This window comes from Ictidomys tridecemlineatus, chromosome 1 (assembly GCF_052094955.1).
Source record: "Ictidomys tridecemlineatus isolate mIctTri1 chromosome 1, mIctTri1.hap1, whole genome shotgun sequence".
NCBI lineage: Eukaryota > Metazoa > Chordata > Mammalia > Rodentia > Sciuridae > Ictidomys > Ictidomys tridecemlineatus.
The window spans coordinates 86,746,001-86,766,833 of NC_135477.1; the positions used below are offsets into that span (position 1 = coordinate 86,746,001).

Here is a 20,833-nt window from a genome sequence, read left to right on the forward strand (position 1 = left end):
ATAATACGAATATTAGTGTAGATTTACTGTTTGTTATGTGATAAAGCCTGTTTTAAGATTTATACACATGCATTTGAATCCTCATGCAAACCCTAGGAGGTATGAATGATCATTTCCATTTACAGATAAGAAAACCAAGGCAGAGGATGTTGAAGTCACTGTCCAAGTCAAATCCAGAAAATCAGTGGAAGAGCTAGGATCCAACATGGGAGTTTGGCTCCAGAATCTGTATTCTTTTTTTTAATAGTTTTTATTTATTGATTGATTGATGGACCTTTATTTATTCACTTATTTTCATATGCAGTGCTGAGAATGGAACCCAGTGCCTCACACATGAGGTAAGCGCTCTACCACTGAGCCACAACCCCAGCCCAGAGAATCTGTATTCTTAATTGTTACATTATGTTGCTGGTCAGCAACTGCGTTATCAAAATTTCAAAACTGTTTTAATAAGCAGACAACAGTGGCAAAAGGAGGGGAAAAAGAAAAATGAAACATTTTCCATCTGGTGTCCCTTGTCCTGGGAATGTTTTTCACTTGTTCTTAAATGGTGCCTGTCTACCACAGATAGTCATGGGGCACTTCCTATAGCCCCAGGAGAGATCCTCCCCCAATACCGTATGAAAAGTTACATCTAATGTTAAATTTGAGAAAGAAGCAATAGGAATAGAAAATGAATGACATTCTATACTGTAAGGCAAACCTATGCTTCCCATGGTCTTACTTTTATAGTAAGACTTATAAAAACGATTTGCATCCAGCAGGGTTAAGGGACAAAATTTCTAGGATATAATACATTAAAAAAACCCTTTATGATGGTATTTGAATTCATAAGTATAAGGAAATGTAAGATTTGTTCTATTTTGAAAAATCTCAACTGCTGACCTGTCACTTGAGTGAAAGACTGGAGAACTCTCAAAAGAACCTCATCTCTTCTCTCAAGATGACTGTGCTTGCCTGCATCAGCTCCCTTCCATGTGGGGTGGCCAGGAAGCCTAGCATCAGGGCAGCTCAGCAAGAAGTGCCCTGGGGACATGGCAGGAATGGCAGGTGTGGCTAAGTCACCGTAGGCAGGTCAATGCTGTAGCACACTCAAGACCCTAAGATGAACCTGATGATTGACCACTCCAAGAACTGCAGTCGCCAGAGTTGGACAGGGCTGAACGATCCCAGGACTAAGGTTCTGGGGGATGGGGACCCTCCACTCCCCATTCATATGATGCCATCCCCACCTTGTGTGGAGAAAGCACTTATATTCCAGGTTCCTGCCCAAAGGATATTTATCTTAGATGATTAAACTGATTAGAGTGGTCTTGAACAAGAGCAAATCCTGAAGAAAGAGCCTTAATGAAGCTCAAAACTCTAGAACGAGGGATAAACTGGTACAAAGGAATGAACCTAGCTGTGCCATTTGCAGGGTCTGTTAGCTGTACTTGGAGGTATAACAACAACCTGAGCCCTAATCAACTATGCCAGGGGATGAGTATTTTACTGTAACTCTGCTAAACAGGGTCGGGGGGGGGGCATCTCTCAAAGCCAGGGAAGAAAGAAGGAGAGAAGAAAAAGTTAAAAAAATAAATAAATAAATAAAACAAAAAACCCTGTGAAGCCTGAACTTGACACAGGATGCTAGATTTGATGTTGAGCTGCCTATGGTTGTTAATACCTCCTCTCGTGACATAAATGTCATAAAAGTAATGAATACGTTTGCTTTGTCTGTTGCATGTCCTCACCCACCTCACTCTCCATAGTGCCTGGCACCTTGTAGGTGCCATTTCAGTATTTATTTTTACATATTTTAGTTGTCAATGGATCTTTTTATTTTATTTTTTTTAATTTATATGTGGTGCTGGCGATCGAACTCAGGGCCTCACACATGCCAGGCAAGTGCTCTACCACTGAGCCACTACTCCAGCCCCCCATTTCAGTATTTTAAAACCAAGTGAATGAGTGGCTTTATTCTTTTTTAATCATTTTTTTTGTTCCTTGTCTCAAAAGTTAACTTTGATTCTTAAAACTCTAAATGCAGAGATTCAGTTAACTCCACTTTCAGGGATCTGCAGGATACAAGTTTGCTTTTAGAATTTCAAATAAAAAGGGAAGAGAACACTAGGCTTGGAGTCACTAAGAAACACACCTCAAATTTCTCCAGTTTGTTCAGGAAAAGCTATAGGTTTCCGTGGCCCAATCCAAGGAAAATGCTTTAATCTCTATGTACCTCAATTTTGTATTCTTGTTTTCTGATGTCTCCTCTTTCTAAAACACACCTGAAACTGAATATGACATGTATGTTATCATCTACAGACTAAACATCCAAGGATTTGGGAGCATTTTGGATTCTGGATTTTTTATTTGGGATGTTCAACTGGTAAAAATGTGGGCAAATGTTCCAAAGATCTCCAGGTTCCAAAATCTGAGACCTTCAGTTCCATGCATTTTGAATAAGGAATAATCAACATATGAAACAGTCTTAATAGGAAAACTTCATGTTTCCCACATACAGGCATCACTATAATAGCTCCATTAGAGGTTTAAGTTCCCAGAGGAGGCTGGGGCCTACATATGCTTGAGATGGAAAATCATTACACCAGTCCTTTCTGCAGTTGGTAAGAATGGTAAGGATTCTGTGCATGTAAAGGCCAGTTTTTAAACAGAACATCAAGCATAGCACTTGATAGAACTAGGTAGGTGAACAGCTCTTATACAGGTGATAGAAGGAGAGGAGAAAAGAAAAGGGTACATTAGGTTGAAATGATAATTTGGAGGGACTTGATCTTTTTAGTCCACAAGAGAAATATTAGCTAGGTCTTTGGTCTAAAAATGGTTAATTTTGCAGAAATTCTTACAAATTTTCATTTTTCAATACACAGTTGTCTTTCTTACAAGGTCAACCCAAATGTGAATGAACACAACAAGATGTTTACAAACATGATGTTTACAAAAAAGAAAACAAGTCCCACAGTCATAGCAAGAAAACCAGAATAACTTATAGGAAAAGGATAAAAACTTGGCTTTTATATGTTGAAATAAACATACTTGTTAGTAAAGGGTACTTCTCTTAGTTTTTGTGGGATGGTTTGAAAAGTTATGGAGATTTTGCAAGACATGAAAATAACAAGAGAGACAATCTAATACTGTACTTGTCCTTCAGTAAATCATATCCTGCCTGATAAGTCTCTGGATCATTCCTTTCCTCAACCCAATGCAATATTACTTAAGAACTGATTTTTCATAGGGTTTTGAAGCAAGTTTAACTTTCAATGAAAAAAAAAATTCCCCCTAAGTTTCTCTTAATAGATTCACCCATCCATGCTTGAATGCTACAATTCATTTGGATAACTAAAATGTACGGGATTTCATCCTAATATCAAACTAAAAAAAAAAAAAAACAGGACAATCCCATGGGCATAATACTATAGCCAAGTATGATTCATGAAGGCACTGACATTCCATAAAAGTCATTTCAAATCTCAATGTACATATTATAATAGAGGATGATCTAATCATCCCCCAAAGACTAAACCTCATTTCTGATGTTATAGCAATGCTAATAAAATAAGTAATCATAGAAAAGCATGTAGACAGAAAAGTGTTTTCTCTCTTATTTTACATAAAATTCAAATGAAGTCAAGAAATCAAGCACAATATAGTTTCAATAGCAAAGTTTTTGGAAAACACAACCTGGGTTTGAAGCTCTTATGGGCCAGAAATTGTTTCATAATCCCCAAATGTGACAAACTGGGAAAAATAAGGGTCACAACTCACAAGAGGAAGAAGAGATGTGAATTCAGCATGAATCTATCACCAGCACCAGAGACATGCAACAGGGCACATCTCCAGGGAGGCAGGAATCTTCAAGGATGACAAATGTTTGTGTCCTTACCTTTAATTATTCTGTAGTGTTCTTTTTCATCTCTAAAAGAAAGGCTATTTTAACAGCAGTTTGGAATTCAAACTCTCTTACCCACAGTAAGAAAGGTAGATGATAATGCAATGGGGATAATAAAGAAAAGATAAAATGGAATGTAGTAGATGTCTCCTTTTTCTTTCAAGAGGAGGAAGTTGTGGGATTCTGGGAGCATCCTATTTGAATTCATAATTTCATTTGGGTAAAATAACATTTAAATAGTTTGCAATCACTTGAGTTTAGAGTATGGAGAGTTAAAAAATATTAGCCTAGAACTTAAATATCTAAGAATTCACAAAATGAATAATCCACACAGCTATAATTTGGAGTAGGCTTTCTTAAACTGTGGCTGCTGGCTAACGTAGTTGATAATAACCAGTACAAAGAATCATGTAGCAGTTCAAGAATATCTTTCCCCTAGATATCAATCCAGAGTCCCACACAAAGCTTCCAGCCAGTGGCCTATTCCCTTGTCCTTTCAAATTCTAGCCTGACTAATACAGAAGCCTCACCTGGGACTTCAGGAGAGAATCTTGCAGAGTGTCGAGATACAAAAAGTTTGAGTTCTTGATCCAAGTTGCATTCAATCAGGTTTGTGTCCCATGATCGGATTCCTAAGGAGGAAAAGGAAGAGTTGACAGACTTCCAGTTAGTCATTTCAGAGTGGTTTGGAAAACATCACTGCAACATTTCTCAGGCTTTAGAGGAGACTATAGAGTCCTTTTCTGAAGAGGTTGGTGACTAGCAGTGGATGGTCACAAAGTGGGAAGGCCAGGGAGGTCTCTCCACCAGGCCACAAGGGAAGGATAACCATCAGCGGGGACTGAACTTCTGCCCCTCATAAAACATAAATGCAGCTTTGCTGGAAGAGTCAAAGAAAACAGCTATTAGGGAAATGACAGGCTCTCCTCCAAGGAGGGAAGAGAAAGGGCAGGAAGACGGCGAGTTTGTTTGTGGCTGAGAGGTCACTGGACTATCTCTAGCTTTCTCATGGTTCACTTGCAGTGGCAAGACAATATAAAAAGCAGGTGGGGAAGCCATAAGGGAGCTGCAATCAGGGAGCCTAGGCCTCTGTCTTTCAAATGATGTTCTTGTTAGTGTGTAGTATATGATTTCTTCTTTTTTTTTTTTTTTTAAACCAGGGATTGAACCCAGAGGCGTTTCACCGCTAAGCCACATCTCCAGTATTTTTTATATTTTATTTAGAGACAGAGTCTCACTAAGTTGCTGAGGCTGGCTAGGAACTCAAGATTCTCCTTTCTCAGCTTCCCTAGCCACTGGGATTACAGGCATGCACCACCCTGCCCGGCTGATTTCTTTCCTGTACCCATCTCATTTTTTTAACCTATGTTTCTCAACCCCTAGATATCCATCCAAAATTTGCATGATCTTTGATAAGCAGGGTGGGTCTCAAGACTTGGCTTTGATAAGCAGGGTGGATCTCAAGACTTGGCCCATGTGTTCTCTCAGGCATTACCTGCCCAACTTGGCAAGCAGTGCATTTATTCACAATTGTTAGTTGTATTAAAGTTTCTTATCCAGAATCAAAGAAATATGGCAACATTTTGTACTTTATTAAGCCGTTGCTGATGTTGGGGGCCATGAACTTCCTTTCAGTTGAGACCTCCTTTCACTGGACTGAAAGGAACATCAGCAGTGAGAATACAAGATCAAGTCTCGGAATGATGGTGGTTTTCCTGTGCTCATGCCCCACCTTCTCAGACTTTTCCTTTCTCCTCCCTCCAGCTCCTCATCCCAAAGGGGATGGCTAGAGGGAAATCCAGAGAGCACTGGATGAGAGAGAACTGAAGAGCAATCCAGGGAAAACTGAGGAAACCCAGGATTCTGGAGTGAGATTGTGTGTGTGTGCGCACGTGCGCGCGCATGTGCATACATTTATATTTTTCCGAGCAGATTGCTCATGGTGGAGCCAGTACATAGCATTCACGATTGCACCCTTGTTTACAGCATCCTCAATTACCAAGAACAAATTTCTGCAACAACAAACACTTATTGCCCATGTCCTAAAGGTAGGAGCTTGAACCTCTGGGTACAATACTGCAGGTAAAATATCTCTAAATAGCCAGTTATTCAATCATTCTTGTTGATCGTTTGTTGTGCACAGAGACCATAGGGTTTAAATGGCAGTGTGCTAAACACATCTCCAAATCCTGAATGCCTATCTGTATTTACCTCCACTTATGATTTATTCAGTTTTCTTATTTTACAAAGAATTTGTTCTTACCTTGATATAGATATATATATTCACATACATACATATATGTACACATCTATGCTTCTATATACATATATATATATATACACACACACATATATTATACATGTGTGTCTATCTGTGCATTTTTTTCTGGAAACGCATATTAAATACCTTCAGATTGCACATCAAATACCTTTTCAACCATGAGGAATATTTTCAAATAGATTTATGTCCACTAAATAAAGGCAGAAATTCCCCACATGATCAATGAGAAGAATTCAGAAATGGAAGAGTTAACAGCCCTAAAGAGTGGATAAATTATAAGGGGGGATTTTATGGGTCTCCCTGGAAACATTAATGGCCTCAGTTTGCATTTGTGCTAATGGAGTATTTAAATTTTAACAAGAAAGGCATGTTGAGATTTTGCAGCTCTTTTTAGTACAGAAATGATAAATGGTTTCTTTTTTTGTTTCCCGAAGAGCTTGACAGGTTGAGAGGTCTGAATTCATTAGAATATTTTACTTCAACATATACACTATATACCAGCCTAGTGTGAAAAATCATTGCGTTTCTGTCTGCGTCTGACTTAATTGGTATTGTTGACTGAATTCTCTGAGCTGCAGGTCAGAGCTCCACTTTGTCTTCTAGCTTGTCAAGCTGGGTCAATAAGTTAATAATGAGACATATGTATTTAAATTAAATTCATACAATTTTTCTGTCTTTGTTCTAAATAATGTCTAAATTGCTACATTATTTGAATGACTCCATCTGGGGTTATGCGTACTGGTGCTCTTACATTATTGTTTGTCATTTTTTCCTTTGCTTCAAAATTAAGTTGTCTGACATAAGCATTTAAATGTTTGCTTTACATATATATATATATATATATATATATATATATATATATATAATATGAGTAACTTAACAATGAATAAATGCTAAATATTAAGATATCCATTTAGTATTTTTAAAATTACACTAGTAACAGCTGATAAAAATAATGTCTCTCTCTCTTTTTTGTTTTTTGTTTGTTTTCAATGTAGGGATCAAACCCCAAGCCCTGGACTGGCCAGTTCATCGGCACTCTACCATTGAGCTACGTACATGTTTGCACTTCCAATTAAACTAAACATTTAGGGTTCTCTTTCTATCAGAGCAATTTCCAGCCAAATTATTTCTTAACAATGCACAATCACTACTATCACTTTTCAAATAAAGATCAAAGGGATTTACTAGTTATTTTTTGTTGGAAAGGAAAATTTGGGGATCAGGTCACTTTCTATACCAATTGTAGAAAGAAAATATTCAGAATTGCTTTGTACCATCTGCTGGATAATATCAGTGAAGGGAGAGTATTATTCACTGAAGGCTCATTTGCATTGAGTAGGTTTCGGTATCTCCCCTTTGTGCCTAATATGGAGCCAACAGTGGGACCTCTAGAGTTCATAGCACAGAAAGTCTTTCCTACTTTCTCCCTTCTCAGAATCTGTGGCTGGATGGGATCCTGGGTATTGGTTAAGAGATTCTGAGCAGGCTTTTAGAAGCAGGTTATCTTGGTCAGCAATGGGACAGGAGAAATTCCTGGCCCTCTTTCTGATTATCCTCCCAAAAGTCCCCAAGTGCAGCTCTTCCCTGAGGCTTTCCTTCTCCAGCAGTCTCTAACTGCTGCACCCTTCTTGGCTTACCCAGGTGGGGAACAACTGCTAACTCCAGCAGTTTTTAAACATCTGGGCCCAAAAGGGCATTTGTTACCCCTAAGAACACTCCTGGCTGCTAAATGGGTTTGGCCCAGCCCTGGGAAGTGAGCACTATCATTGGTCTATCCTTGGTGACAAGGGAGTAACAAGGAGTAACAAAGGGTTTTTTTCTTCTCAGTTCTGTGACCCCACATGGTAGAAGTACACAAAGAGGAGGGGAATGTGCATGTGACACTTGCATATGGAAAAGTGGGGGAAAGAAAAGGTGTGTGTAAGGGGGGGTCACCACAGAATAAGTCAGGGTGAAAAAGGAAGAGTCCAGTATCCTTGAAGTCTACAATCTGGATTTCTCCAAGCTTACCCTGATGCATGCATTTTGCAGGATTGTTTAATGAAACCAACAATTTTTTAAAAGTACCTCCCTTTTAAAAGCTAAAAAGACACACACAAAAAAACCCAAAAACCTAGATTCTTAAAAACAACTGCAGATTGAAGAAAGCAGAATAAAATGACCTGCATTGCATGTTGTCATTTGGGCCTTTAATGAGTTGATCTGCCTCTATGGGCTTTAATTATTATTTCTGAGAAATGGGCTTTTGAATGTATTTTTGTAAATACCTAAATAAATAACCTATAATCATAAGATTCTATTGGTAAAATCATGCCAAAAAGTGAACTGAAACCATAATAGAAGCATAAGCTAAGGAAACAATTAAAAAGGAAATGCTAAATTAAGAAAGGCTTTACTTTTCCCAGACAAGATTTTCCTATTTTTTTCCCTTGACCTAACTTTCAATTTGATTTTTTCCCTATTTTTATAAGCTAGCAACTTGATGTTCATTACCTATGTTACATACATAGTTCATAATTTCAAGTATTGATAATAAATAATTCAGATCTTATAAAACATCTTATGATAGAAGCAAATAATAATTGATTTATGATCATTTGTTTATTTGACCTAAAAGTTAGAAGTTATTTTAAAGTGAGCCCTTAGGAGGCTGTAGCTCAGTGGTGGAGCACTTGCCTCCCATGTGCGAGCACCGGGTTCAATCCTCAGCACAACATAAAAATAAATAAATAAAATAAAGGTATTGTGTCCATCTACAAAAATATATATAATATATTACTTAAAATATATATAATATAAATATATATTATATATATTTTAATATACATTTATAAATATATATATTATATTTATATATATTTTTAAGTGAGCCCTTAGAGAAGGTTAACAATGAATCATCTATTTAATGACCTTAAGTTTTGGGACTGGCTTGTGTTTCAGTATGGATCACAGAGCCCTTAGTAGATAATACCAACTACTCGATGCAAGCAGAAATCTATCACATTTTGACTTAGAAAAGTAAAGATGAGTACAATAAATTTAATACCTTATTACATTTCATTTAACTATCACTTATTATATTAGAAGAAAATGGAATTTGTATTTATTTATTGGTACTGAGGATTGTACCCAGGGCCTCACACATGCTAGGCAAGTACTCTACTACTGAGCTTCATCACCAGACCTGATAATGAAATTAAACCCAAATCTTTCCTAGGTTCTTAATTCTCTTATCATTTTAGACTAAACCCATTCAATAAAGTGACATCAGAATGTTACAATATAATCAGCTAAATCTAAATCTCAAAATCCAGGGCAGTTACACACACCAATAAATTCAGTTTGCAAGACACCCATGTATGTAATCTAGATTTTTAAAAAACATGCACACACACATCGCCCCCCTTCCCCCCCCAAAAAAAAACAGAACAAAACAAACTTGAGGAGCAGGTGTTCTGTTAAAATCCAACGATGACTGGATAAACCCATGTTGAGGGTGAATTGCAGGGGCGGAGGTGGGTGGGTATTGCCAAGGAATAATAGTTGATGATAGCCACAATGGTTCAGTCCTGCATAACTGAATCAGTAAAGCTAGAGGACATGGAAACAATTGTTTCAAACTCAGAAATAACCAAACCTGTCATTGTGCTTTGTAAATACAGTTGAGAAAACAAGAGTGACCATTTCTCTTGGCTTCAAGAAGCATTTATTAAGCATCCACATTAGGATGTCTCAGGCATGTTGGTTTACCATGCTACTATCATCCCTCTACAGATTTATAGATTATCTTCTAGGCTTCCCAGAGGGTCCTCAGTAACCAGATGGCAAGTCACCAGGGTCTCCAATCCCACAGAACCTCAATGAAGACAGGAAGGGAAATAATAAGAAAACCAATGAGAAAATGGTTTCCCAGACTCCATGCAGCAGGGCCCAGTTAAAAGTGGAGCTCCCTGGAGCAGCTCCATCTTGCTTCACACACATGGCCTGCAGGGTTCAGCAGCAACAGCGGTGGCATCAGAGTGACCTCTGGAGGAGGCCCAGCTGGGACCTGCCCACTGAAGCTGCAACATGTCATGCACAGGGAAAGAAATCCTGCTCACCCTGTTGCTAAGACATCTCAGACTGTCTGAATGAAAAGCTGGGGAGTGGTATTCTCACTTAGCATTGGAAGCCCTGCAGCCTGATTTGCATTGGAGACCCCAGGACCCAGGAGAGCAATCTCCAGAGAAACAACAGCATCTGTTACTGCCCAAAGGAAATGGCTCTGCTCACTCACTTGGCTGATTCTTAATGGGATCGATACAGTCATTTAGGAATTCTGCACAAAAATGTGACCAAATTAAGGAATTAAAAATCAGGAAGGCAAGGTGATGGCAAAGGAGATGGGGGTGGGGTTCTGGAATTGCAGTAATATCTGTTCTTATCTGGATAACACAGGTGTGTTCACTTTGTGAAAAATCCATTGAGCTGTTCATCTATGATTTGTGCCCTTTCATCTCTAATACTTTAACAGGATTAAATTTAAAAAAAAATCAGAAAGATGAATTTTTATTACTAAGTGCTAGCAGTGTGAAAAGGAGTATAGAGGGAGCAATAGTTGGCTGCATCAGTTTTGTCCTTCAGCGGAAGCAACTTGAATAAACCCCCTGAGGAATGGGACACTGAAAGGATGATCAGCTGAGTAACAAAGCGAGAAGATAATTATGGTGGGAAGGTGAGTGCTGAACCATCTCCCTGCATGGGGCGCTGCCCACAAGTGGATGACTGTACAAAGGCAAGCTCTGAAAACTGCTGTATTGAAATCTCCCTCAGATATTAGCCTGCCCTGCGCCAACATCATGACAGGGTCAGAAAAGGAGTGACGCTGCAGTACTGGCACTCCAGTCACTGATAAGCGGTGTGACCTTGAGCCGGTCCCCTTCCTGCCTCTGGGCCCTCATCTGGAAAATAAGGATGAGGATCCCTCCCTGCACCACATTGGGTGATTAGGAAAATTTTGTAGCTAGAAATCACCTCCCTATATGTTATTATCCCCAGGCAATGCTACTGACAAATGATTTTTTAAAAAAAAAATCAAAGTCATTGATTCCCACAATAGCCACGCCCAAAATAAGAATGTGCAAAAATTTTCCAGGAGAAAAATGTGCAAATAAACAAAATTAGAATAAATCAGATCAAAGGCCTATAGTTTGAGAATGTAGGGTTATTGAGATGCTCAAATAAAACATTTCATTTTTAAAGTCTCTTATTTTTATTTTTTTTTTCCGAATGAATTATCATGACTGCTTTCTGTTCTCATTTTTTTTTCCTTTTTTAAGCTGGAAAGAAAAATCAGTGCTTTAAAGTTAAACAAAAGAACAAGGTCTGCAACTCCAGTCCCCACCCTGCAGCCTTTTGTTCTGGGGACAAGTGGCCATTTCCAAGTGCAGAAGAAGTAGATGACAGCGTTTATTTATTTATTTAGTTTTTCATCTAAAACAAGGCTTTTCTTCCGCCTTTTATTGGGGTGAGGGGGAACCGGGAAGGAGGGCTGCGTGAACGCCCTTTGTCCGCCTCGGGCTGCCGTAGAGACCGCAGTGCGGACTGCACCACGCCCACCAGCCGGTGTCTCCGGGCAAAAACGCTTCAGCACCACCCCGAGAGAATAGAGCCGGGCTGGGGCTGCAGAGAGACCCGGCGACCTCTGTCAGGGGCGCGGGGAGGGCCAGGACGCCGAGGGTAGACGAAAAGGCAGAGATCATAGCTGCCACCCTGGAGTCGAGCGCAACAAAGCCAGGCAGAGGGAGAGGTGGGGGCGAGTAGCCCCCGCCAGCCTGAGGCTCCCGCAAAGCGCACGCCCCGCCAGCCGTGCCTAGTGGGGGCGCCGCAGTGCGGGGGGCAGGTGCGGCTGGCGGGGTGTGGGCACTGCGGCAGTCCGGGTGGGGCTGAAGGGCGGGTCGGTCCGCATGTCCGAGGCTGCGCCCGCCGGGACCCTCCCAGCCCCGCCCAAGGTTCCGGGCGAACCGCTACCCGGCTCTGCCGAGCGCGCTCCTGGTGCTCACATCGGGCGAGGGGCTGGCCCTACCCGCTGACGCCCCCTTCCCCATTCAATATACCACTCCCAAGGCTGATACTTTTAAAAGAAGCCCCACCCCACAACTTGGGGTCCCATTGTCCCTCTCAAAGCTGCAGCTAAGACCTCAGGGGCAGCGGCGAGGCGGGCTTCGTCTGGGAAACGAGCGCAGGCGGTTCTCCATCCCTAAGTCCCGAGGGGTGGGGGGAGCGGGCGTGGCCCTAGGACTAGCCTAGTCATTCTGAGGAAAAGAAAGGATCGGGAAGTTTTACGCCAGAAAAGGCAGTTCTCGGGGGCTTCGGTGGCCGTGGTGAGGATGGTTCCCACGGGCCCTGGCACATGGTGTTTCAACCCTCAGGTCTGCGGGTTAGAGGGATCCCAGCTTTTGCTAAGGCGAAGAAGGGTGCTGAAGGGAGTGGTTGCATCAGGTCTACTACCACCATCACCCCCTTTGCCTCCCGCGGTTGCGGCTTTATTATGGCCTTTGCTCCTCTGACACCTGCATTTCACTTAGAGGGAGAGGCGGTGGCCAACTCGACTGTGGCTGCGGACCGTCCTAGTGACTGATCCCTCAAGGTTATCAGAGACTCTCCCCCTAGGTCTCAAATTTAATATTCGGGTTATTCCCCGAAATGATCAGAAAAGAGTCCAGGTCGAGTGCGGGAGGAGACCGGGAGAGACGTGGGTGCGGGGCGCGCCGCTCCAGGGGAGCTGGTGGCCGTCGCGCCCTGGGTGGGGTCGTGTTTGCGCGTCTCCCGGTGCGCGTCCCTGGGGGCGAGGGGCCGCTTACCGAGCTCGATGTTGCCAATAGCACGCCGCAGGTGCTCTTCGGTCACGGTCTCACCGACCACCACCAGCAAGTAGAACTTGCTGTCGAGGAAGCGGTGCGACAGGCTGGGAGAAGTGGACGCTGCCGGGTTGGCGATGCTGCCGGATGGCTCCGGCTCGGTGGCTTCCACCACCACGGTCGCCATCCTGCCGGCCCGATATGCCTCGGCGAAGTGTTCCTCTCCTGCCGCTCCTCTGCTCTGCGGCAGGAGAAAGGATTATCTCCGAAGGTGCTGTCTCCGCTCCGCCCCCTGCGTCCCCCCTCCTCCCGGCGCTGCGCGCCGCCTCCCCCTCCGCCTTCTCGGAGGCGGTGGAGAGTGCGCGGGGAGAGGAGCGAGGAGTGAGAGAGGGCGGGGAGGCGCCGCTTTTATATGGAGACTAGGCAGGGAGCCCGGGAGGAGGAGGAAGAGGAGGAGGAAGGGACCACCCGGCACATCCTCACGCGGTGGCTGCCTCGGCTCTTCCAGCCGTTGGCCCAAGGCTGATGTCATCTGCAGCAAATCATCTTGCCTGCGGCCCGGAAGCTGAAGGGACGAGGTGTGCGGACAATGGTCTGGGCAGGGCCGCGAACCAAGGGGCTGGGGGACTCAAAGGGCTCCTGCTGCAACCGTGAAGTGGGAAGGCACGCAGTCTACACACACACACACACCCTCCCACGCACCTACTGCCTTCTCCAAACCCTCATCCCGCCTATGCAGGAGAATGGGATGAGTTTCTATTTTCAGAGTGGAGATATTTCCCACGTCCTAGGTGCACAAAGTCAGGCCTTCGCCTATGTCCAGTCTATGATGAAGCCAGGGTCTGAGATCTGTGATAGCTACAGTGGACAGGTGCCCAGGATACTCTCCCCAGGAAGACTGGAATCTGTCTTTTCTTTAACCTTGTGGGTTTAGGAAGACATGTTTACTGATATTTATCAATAGCAATATTTACCACCTTCGCTTAAAAGAATGCATGAAAATTTCAAAAACTAAGCCTATTTTTGTTTAGTCTTGAACTTTTCTTTTAAAAGCTAATGGTGAAAAAGCACTGCCTTTGTGGTGCTTATGGGAAATGAGATGAATACAGATATATTATCTCAGATACAGATTTCTTAATAATATTCTGAACAGATATTTTCAGGCATAACAAAGAATAAAGATACTGTCTCTAACCAGCAGGATTACAGCAACTATAATGTACTCTTCAATTCCCTGGGGAACACACAGGCAAAATTATTTCATGTGACAGTGATGCCTTAAAATACATGTAGCATCAGGAATTTTTATCGCCTTTGTCTATGTTTAGAAAAACTCATTAAAATTTTTAAAAGACAACCCATCTACAACCATTTTCCACAAATATAATGAGTATAGCTTATGTCTCAGGGAGGAAGGTAGGATGAAGAGGGGACAAACTGTGCAAACATGATGCCACCATAAAAACTGGGGAATTAGAGAAGAGAGGTGGACAGAAATGAGAGTAGTCAATGAGCTGTAATACAAGAATGCATGTTAGTAAAAAACTAATAATAATTTTTAAAAAGTGGATATTCTGAATTCCAAAATAACCCAATATCTTAGATATTAACAGCTTACTTATGTACCCTTTGCCCCCTTTTCCTGCAATCTTGAATAGGAGAGACAGTGGGCAGCAAAAGACTGTGGGTCCCCTCCTATATGCCAGTCTGATCAATGGGAAATAAAGGTACCATCTGGTCAATAGCATTTGAGGTCTGCAACAAATTCACTGGAGAGCTCCAGACACTAGTAAACAGAGCCTAGGAGTTTCTAAGTGAAGTGTCAATAGATTATGGTCAAGATGTTCAATCACTATGGAATCCCATAAGGGGGCTGGAGGTAATGTGAAGAACAATCTGGCAGGGCTTAGCCATTGGAGTCCAGCATCACCTAGTGATCCCCTCCCTTCTCTGAGTCACCATTGCCTCCATGTATGTGATAGTTTTCTTTTACTATTCAATTTATTCTTAAATTTATTTTGAAATAAATTCTCTTTTGCTATATACATGGAAATACTAATATCCTTATATGTGGAAGATATTCATAAAATATACATAATGAAAATAAATTGATTAAATTCCTGCTACACATATTATTTGCTCAAGATTGAGGCATACCCTATCTTCTATAAAAACATGTTAGCAAGCATTAGAGAGGTGTGAAAAACACAGTAGTACTTGGGTTGTTCCCCTATGTTAAAGCAGAAGGTAGAATGAAAAATGCAACAAAAGGACTTTCTCACTATAATATGCAGTGAAAGGCCATGAACATGAACTACTCCCATCATCATCTGGACAGACATAATGGCAGAACACAGACTAAGAATGCATACTGCTGGGCTGGGGTTGTGGCTCAGTGGTAGAGCGCTTGTCTCAAATGCATGGGGCACTGGGTTTGATCACACAAATAAATAAAATAAAGGTATTGTGCCCATCTACAACTAACAAAATTTTTTAAAAAGAATGCATACTGCTGCTTTATAGCTCTGTAACTTTGAGCAAGTGACATTTTTTTTTGATATTCAGACCCCTCATGTATATGGTAAGAAGAATAAGCTCTTTATAAATCTAAATAACTCTGTAAGAGAGGAGTAAATGATGCAAATTTATATAAGCCCCAATGCAACGGTTGAAGCATAATAAATAATCAAGGCATGGTTGATTAAATGACTTTTTTTTTTCTGATTTGAGACAATGAAGTAAAAGCAGCTTTCCAAAATGTGCGGGTGATACCTCCACCAACACCTCTGAAAAAAGAATAGAACATTAAATTACACTTCAAGCCTAGAAATGTAACCCCATTCCAAGAAAAAGGCTACAGTTCTGAGGAGGAGGAAGGCAGAAAATAATATAAGAAGGCCTGTATGCCCAGCTACCCAGTTGACATCACCTGAATGTCCCAAAGATTCCTCAAATTTGAAACACTCCAAATCCAAATCACCTTTGCTCTCCAAACCTGATTCTGTCACACGTTTCCCATTTCGATTAATACTACCACCATCTGTCCTATGTAGCAAGTCAGGAAACTCACAGATGTCTTGAATCCTTCCTTGACCCTTAGCTTCGTGTGCAATCCAGCATGGAATTTGGTCAATTTTACCTTCTAAGTATCTTTTCAATTCATCTGTTTCTCACGACTGTAGTCACCCTAGTCCAAGCTACCATCATCATGAGAGGTACTGGTGTATAAAGTAGGAAATGGGTTCTGGAGTTGAAACTGCCTGGTTTCAACTGCCATCATTTATTACCTGTGTAACTTTGGGCAGGATGCTTAACCATTCTGTGCTTTGGTTTTCTCATTTGAATGATGCAGATGAGTTGCCAGTGTTCTAAATGGGGGATAGTTTAAAAGTATAAAGTGCCTAAAAGTGTCTGTATATTATAAGTACTCATTAGAGGATAGTTTGTTTTATTATTATTCATTTCAGTATAGAAAATTTTCAAACATAAATACAAGTAGAGAGAATACTATAAATGCAAAATCATCTCTCACCTAGTGATTTTTGAGGTGTAGCAAGAATTAAACCTAGGGTCATTTAACCACTGAGCCTCATCCTTAGCCCTTTTTATTTTTAATCTTGAGACAGGGTCTTGGCTAAGTTTCTGAGGCTGGCCTTGAATTTGCAATCCTCCTGCCTCAGTCTCCCAAATCAATTATATTTGTGTGCCACTATGCCCAGCTCCAATCAAGTGATTTTTTAATTTCTTGTTTAAATCAAAATCAGAATAAAGTCTATTTATTTTAATTGATTGATCAGTCTTAAATCTCCTTTAATGTGTGTTCCTAATTTTTTTCCTTGCAATTTCTTGTTGGAATATGTGTTATGTAGAGTTTCACAAAGTCCTAATTTTGCTGGTTGTATCCCCTGTTGGGTTACTTAACATGTTCTCTATCTCCTGAGTTTTCAGTATATTGATAGTTAAATCCAAAAGCTTGATCAGATGCAGAATTTTTATCAGATTTGATATTTTTTACCAGTATGTTTCCTAGGTGATATTGGTTGACTCTTATTCTGTAATTTTAATAGTATTGATGATCATTACCTAGCGTCATTATATACTAAGGATTTGAAAATGGGGTAATATTCTAATTTTATTATTTTTCATTCATTTGACAACTGGAAGACTTGTTAGGAGAAGCCTTATTCCATCTGTTGATTAGCCAGAGGTACAGTTTGTACAGGAATAAAAGAATAAAAACATGACAATTTCTCTTTATTTACTAACTTTCAAAATAACAAATCCATTCCACAGTTTAATCCAAAAAAAAAAACTAATGTTTTTGTATCATTAAGACTATAACTTGGTCTGGGGATGTGGCTCAAGCGGTGGTGCGCTCGCCTGGCATGCGTGTGGCCAGGGTTCGATCCTCAGCACCACATACCAACAAAGATGTTGTGTCCGCCGAGAACTAAAAAATAAATATTTAAAAAAAAAATTCTCTCTCTCTTCTCTCACTCTCTCTTTAAAAAAAAAAGACTATAACTTGTAGCTTTTATTATGTTGATGCTTTAACTTTTTCACCTTTGGAAAAGGTGTTCCCTGCTCACCATGTACTTACTTATCTGGCCTCAGAACTTGAGAACTATCCATTTCTCTAAGGAACCCAAGTTCCTAAAGTAGGAAATGGTATTTAGAGACCATAATCTGAACATAAGGGTTTTTGCTACTATCTTGGTCATTGTTCCTAGATATTTTCAGTGGACAGAAATAGGAAATACTTTTTTTTTTTCAAGATGAAATACATTATGAGTTCATACTGGCACTCCCAGTTGAGTATGAAGGCCATGGGGATTTTGTTTAAACTTTTATTCTTACATCTGTATTTCCCTTTGTCCTATGCCTTGAATTCCAGTTCTCGGAGATATCCAGGATGATTAGAAGAACAGATGATTTTTCATTTTCTTTGTCTCACAATATATAAAAATCATATTCTCTGTAATTTTAGATAAAAATGGAATACTTTTGCCAATAACATGATTACCAAAAATGGCTCAAAGCTTTTTGCAATTATTTTTATTCTTAGAATGTATCACACTAGAAAACCAAAATTCCAGTTGCCAGACACTAAAATGATCACTCCTTTTTTTTTAATCCCAGAATATATACAAAGTAGTCACAGGATAACAACAAAACCCTACTAATATCAATAAGATTAATGCAAGTAGTTTGGATTTTTTTTTTGACAATTTCCATCATCAATAGATATAAACAAACAGCATAAAGTTTTATGGTCTAGTTGACTCCTTTTTTATGTTATTAACTCAATACATATTTAGCTGTGTTTGTTTCATTTGATTTTCACTAATTTTAATTGATTTTTTTAAATTTAATTTTGCTTTATAATTATGTAAAATATTTACACGGTTTCAAGGTCAAATCTACAAAACCTTTGTATTGAGAAAGCTTAAGCCTCTATCCCTGTCTACTCCATCATGCTCCTTTTAAGTAACACATTTAACCTTGGTTTATCCGTTCATTGTAAAAATACATATATATAGTTCTTGGTGTGTAGCTCAATGGTAGGGTGCTGCCTAGCATGTGCTAGGCCCTGGTTTCAACCCCCTGCTAAAAATGCATACTACCTGCTTTCTTTTCTCAGATAAATAGCAACACACACACACACAGAGTTTCTTCTATTTTATTTTCTTTTTTTTTTCACCTAACAATATATCCTGGAAATAACTCTATAGCAATATATATTTATATTCTTCATCCCTTTTTAGCCATATACTAACCCATTATATATTGACTATAACTTATCCCATCAGTCCATTGTTGTTGAACATTTGAGTTACATTCAATTGACCTTATGTTAATTATAGCTATTGTTTCTCCCCTGTGCAATAACAATGATCATCTGACTGGCATCCTCATGTCCACCCTGACCCTTAGCCAGTCCATGCTTCACACCACGTGGAAAACAGTCTCTTGTAATCTGGCCATGTTACCCCACCTCTGCTTTAAATCTTTAAATGGGTTCACACTGTCTTTAGGATAAAGACTAAATATATAGGCATATCCTACAAGACCCTGCAAAGTCCTTATCTCCCTTGTTTGATCTATACCCTCCATCCCAACCCTACTCACCCTTACTTTCCAGCTTCGGATACAATGACCTTGTGTCAGACCATCCTTCCTTCCAAAGCAGGACCTTTACCTTGCTCTTTCCTCTGCCAAGAGCTGACTGGTGAACTTCTAGTCAATGTCTGCTCACCCTGCAGATGGCCCCTCGACTTTCCTTCCTGGGCCAGTTATACTTTTCATGTGCACTTTTGGCTCCAGGCCCCAATGATGATACTTGTCATCATTGTAACTTTACATTTAAACATGTCGTTTTTGAAATTTCTATCTTCACTATGGACTCTGCTCTATAAGACAAGGATCATGTCTGTCACGCCCCATACACACTGTGTTCACTCACACCAGCTCACTTTTTCATATTCCTAGTGCCCAGCATGGAGCATGCACTCAATAAAAGCAGACTTGGTGGCTAAATGAATTGCTTCTATGAGCCATGTTATTATGCCAAGTGCTTTACATACATTACTTGAGTTAATTCTCACAAACTTCTTAAATGCTGGATAGTATTATTTATAATTTTGCTAGTTTAAACTCTGTACTGATTATCTCTTTTTCACTACCGATCTCGGTAATATGTATTCTGTGTCTTTTTCTTAATTGGTCTTGCAAGGGGTTTATCAATTTCGTTATTATTAACAAATGACCACATTTGACATTATTGATAGTTTTCTATTGCATGTCAGTATGTATATGTTTTCATTGAATATGTTTGTATCTATTCTATTTTCCCTCCTAATTTCTTTGAGTTTTATTTTATTTCCTGTTTTTGTTCCTTAAGAAACTCAGTAGGGGTTGGGGCTGTAGCTCAGTAGCAGAGCTCTTACCTAGCATGTGTGAGGCACTGGGTTGATCCTTAGCATTGCATAAAAATAAACAAATAAGTTGATTTTTAGTTTTGCTTCTTTAAACATATACATTTAAAGCTATGTTTTTCTCTCCAAGTTCTGCTTTAGCAGTACCCTAAACATATCATTATGTTGTGTTTTCATTATCATTCACTTCATAATCTTTTAAAATTTCATTGTGATTTCTCTTCTTTCCATATGTTATTATTTTGCTAATTGACTGATGGAAAAACTGACAGACAGAAAAGCTAGATAATTCTAAGAACTCAAATATGTCGGACTTCAAAGCCCACAATTTCCCCTATAACTTATTTAGTCTGTTTTCATTACTATAATGAAATACCTGAGACAGGATATTTTTTTAAGAAAAAAGAGGTTTATTTAGCTCACAGTTTGGGGACTAAGGGTCCAAACAGCATAGTGTTAATTCTGACAAAGACCCCATGATAGATGGTGGTGAGTGTTCCAGAGGAAGCATCACATCTCAAAACAGGAAGCCAGAGACAGAATGGGATCCCCAAATCCCTTCTGATGGTATATTTGCTCTCAATTCGCATAAGGACCTCCTGCTAGGCCCCATCTCCTAAAGGTTCCATACCATGTCCCACTGTCACGTGGAAGACCCAGTTTCCAACACATGAAGCTGGGGGACAAGCCACATCCGAACCATAGCAACACCCTTCTTCTATGCTATAAGAATTAAGGAAAATTAACGGCAGCAAAGCAAGCAAAAGTGTTGGTTGGGAAGAAGAATAAAAGAGAAAGACCTTAAGGGTCAGAGTAAATGTCACATCAAATGAAGCTCCAATATTATGCTGTTATTTAAAAGTGAAGTCATTCTAGAATGTAATTC

General features: G+C 40.2%; 1 protein-coding gene and 1 long non-coding RNA gene across 2 annotated transcripts in view; one reads left to right on the top strand and one right to left on the bottom strand.

Moving 5' to 3' along the window:
• Window positions 1-13,305, bottom strand: part of Map1b (microtubule associated protein 1B) — a 105,033-nt gene extending 91,728 nt beyond the window's left edge. The window contains exons 1-2 of the mRNA XM_005328965.5: window positions 13,016-13,305; window positions 4,420-4,521 (exon numbers count right to left, since the gene is read on the bottom strand). Of these exons, the coding sequence (XP_005329022.2) occupies window positions 4,420-4,521; window positions 13,016-13,199 (286 nt within the window). The 5' untranslated portion in view covers window positions 13,200-13,305. The remainder of the gene's footprint in view (window positions 1-4,419; window positions 4,522-13,015) is intronic.
• Window positions 151-7,351, top strand: LOC144376352 (uncharacterized). Its single transcript, XR_013436720.1, has 2 exons — window positions 151-338; window positions 7,169-7,351. It is a non-coding gene; the product is annotated as an uncharacterized LOC144376352 (long non-coding RNA).
• Window positions 13,306-20,833: the final 7,528 nt, after the last annotated feature.